We start from the raw sequence: 3,381 nt of genomic DNA on the forward strand, positions 1-3,381 counted from the left end.
TGTTATTATATTTCTTGAGTTGTCCAGCTGCCATCGATTCTTGACCCTCGTCGTGCCTCGTCCACCATGGCACTAAGCAGAATAAAATCTATATCCATGGTCCACTTTGTTGTCTGTGTGAACCTAGTGGATGAACTTAGTTGAACAATTTTACTACAATCCATCTAAACAAGCATTATGAAAGTTAGGAAAAAATAGAGTAAGCATAATATAAAACAACATTTATTACAATATCAATTGTTTACATAATCTTGCCACATTTTGTTCACTATAGTGTCCCTAATGTGTGAACCTAGTCTATAATCATCGTCATGGACTTGAGAAGCTGAAACTTGTATATCTTGTTGCAACAATTCACAATCCACTTCTTCTATGAAAGACTCATCATTGACCACCCCGCGAAGAAAGTTATGCAAAATACAACAAGCTAAAATAATATTTGTCCTCATGGTTGTCAAACTTGCGAGTCTACGTAGACTCGTGGGAGCTCCGTAGACTCGTAAGAGTCTACTTTCATATTAAAAAAAATAGTGTAAATAACTACATTTAGTCCTGAATGAGAATTAATAATATACCAAATCATCTAAATTCAAAGTCTCAAATAAAGAAGGTCATACAAATACTACAAAAGTTAAATTGTTCAATTCAAGTCATAGAAATTAAATAATTAGAAATTCAAATTTCTATGTCCAATCCTCTAATGATATCCTCTCCTCCATCATCTCCATCATCATCTCCTTCATCATCTTCATCATCATCTCCATCTTCATCTTCATCCACATTGACATCAAAAGTCAAATTTTCAAGATCAAAATGCATCTAGAGTTGGAACTGTTATTGCCAGATTTAAGTGAACATTTGCATCTTGAACTTGATCAATCTCATCAATATTATCTCCCTCTTCAGTTATCCATTCATCATCTAATTGAATATCATCAAAGGGAAAAGCAACTGTTTTTCTAATTTGCTTCTTACTCAACTTCAAGTTGTACATGACATACACCAAATCATTCATCTTTTTCTGATGCAAACGATTTCTTCTCTTTGTATGAACCTATATTAAATAGGAAATTTAGTAACTAACCATATAAAACTAAATAAAGAAATTATAAATAACTTCAATTACCATTTCAAATGAGCTCCAATTTCGCTCACATCCAGAAGAGCTACAAGTCAAGCTTAGAATTCGGATAGCAAACCTCTTCAACTCTGGAGTTCTATACCCAAACATCTCCCACCATTCTCCAGGAAGTATTGTTTTTCTACTTTCCTTTGCGTCATCCATTGCAAAGGCTCCTCTACCAAAATGATTCTCAACAAGTTGCACATTAATTATCCTTCTTTCAGCAACATCCTTAACCAATCTTCTCATGGATGTATACAAGCCTTCTTTCACCTCAGGATCATCATATCTAAACTCAGGTTCATAATGGAATTGGGGATTGAGATAGTATGCAGCTGCATGCAAAGGCCTATGAAGTTGATTATCCCATCTTGCATCAATTATTTTCCAAACCTCTTCGTAGCTACATACATTCATTCAATAGTAATCAATACCAACCAACCAACTATCATATAAGTAATAGAAGAAGAAGGAGTAATTAAATTTTTAAAGAGAAAAGCTACAAAATTTTTACCTTTTCTTAATATGATTAAAATTGTTCTTAATCTTCTCCTTTGCACGATCCATCTCTTTATATATGAAACCCATTGCAGGTTTTGCATATGAATCCACCAATCTTAGGACCACCATAAGAGGGGCAGCAACTTTGAGGCACGTGGAGATATTCTTCCAAAATCGGTTGTCTAATATCATATTTTCAACCTTTTTCCCCTCTTGTGAAGTTCCAAATTTACTTGTTTTCCATTTTTCAGAACTGAACATGGTCAATAAGGCTTTCAGTTCATGAAGACAACCTAGAGTTAAATAAGCGGTGGCAAATCTAGTTACACCCGGTCTTATCAAGTCTCTTTCTTTTGTGAACTTCTTCAACATGCTAATTAGCATTGATCTGCCATAAATATAAGCGGTGATCTTTCTTCCTTTCTTGATAGTAAGCTCATGGACCTTCAACTTCTTTTCAAAATCTTCAAAAATCAAATCAATGCAGTGTGCAGCACATGGGGTCCAATACAAATGCTCCCTTTTTTGCATCAACAACTCTCCAGCTGCCTTGAAATTTGCAGCATTATCAGTCACCACTTGCACCACATTTTCTTCTCCAACTAATTCAACAACGTCATCCAACATCTTAAAAACTTTATTTGCTGTTTTTGATATGTCTGAGGTGTCCAATGAATACATAAAAACAGTCCCTTTAGGACTATTTACCAAGAAGTTGCAAATATAACGCCTCTTTTTATCTGTCCACCCATCAGACATGATTGTGCAACCTGTTTTCTTCCACTCTTCCTTGTATTCTTGAAGCACTAAATCAGTTTTGTCAATTGCTTGCTTCAATAGTTTTTCTCTAATATCATGATAAGATGGGGGTTTATAGCCAGCTCCATATTTTCCAATCATTTCACACGTCTTTGTAAAAGCTGGATTTTTAATTACATTAAACGGAATGGCACTTGTGTAAAAAAATTCAACAACTTGAGCATCCACTTCTTCTTTATAACCTTTCTTCATCATTTGATTTATGGTAGCTTTAACTGCCCCCTACTACCAACTTTTTCTTTTCCTTTAGAACCAAATATATGTTGTCTTTCTTCAAGCCCCTCACATCCTTGGTCTTCATCAATTATATTTAACTTTCTTTTTTTCAAATAGGCTTGCTTAGCTTCTGCAACAATTTTTTATCATCAAATCTCTTATTTCTTATGGAACAAAACAACAAGGTTCAGAGTCCTCCCTAGAGCTACATCCAGTCCCCAGAAAACCACTAGGTAATCCACTAAGCAATCAAACCAGATTACAAAACACAAACCACTAAAGTAGTGACCTTGAACTCTTCAAGAAACACACTCCCTTTGGCAAAACACACCAAGAGTTTGATCTTGACCACCTCAAGAACACACAACACTCCTTGGCCACACAACATCAGAAATACAGTAGGTTTAGAAGGGATTACACTTGTTCACAGTACAAATTGAAATCAATACAACTACAATCCTATTCCACTCTCTTTGAAAACCCAAAGCTTGATATGAATGTTCAAATCTTCGAATCAACTTTGACACAACTGAAAAACTAAAATTTGTTTCTCTTGCTTGTTTGAAAACATAAACAAACCATTTATATTTTCCAAAGATTGGTCAAAGTAATTATGAAGGAGCATATTCAGTTGAAAAACATTTAAAGCACATTCAATCATTCAAAACTGAATTCTGTTAGGATTTTCAAAGAAACAATCGGTTGAAACCACGAAACAACCG

The 3,381-nt window shown here is 34.6% G+C and overlaps 1 protein-coding gene across 1 annotated transcript; it reads right to left on the reverse strand.

Annotated features, from left to right (window-relative positions):
• Positions 1-675: 675 nt before the first annotated feature.
• LOC137815542 (uncharacterized) lies at positions 676-2,873 on the reverse strand. The gene is made up of 4 exons (XM_068618658.1): positions 1,638-2,873; positions 1,127-1,526; positions 872-1,054; positions 676-819 (listed from the first exon to the last, which is right to left on the reverse strand). Exons 1-4 carry the CDS (start codon positions 2,636-2,638, stop codon positions 676-678), a joined length of 1,728 nt encoding a protein of 575 aa, XP_068474759.1. The 5' UTR covers positions 2,639-2,873.
• Positions 2,874-3,381: the final 508 nt, after the last annotated feature.

Source organism: Phaseolus vulgaris, chromosome 1 (genome assembly GCF_000499845.2).
Source record: "Phaseolus vulgaris cultivar G19833 chromosome 1, P. vulgaris v2.0, whole genome shotgun sequence".
Classification (NCBI taxonomy): Eukaryota; Viridiplantae; Streptophyta; class Magnoliopsida; order Fabales; family Fabaceae; genus Phaseolus; species Phaseolus vulgaris.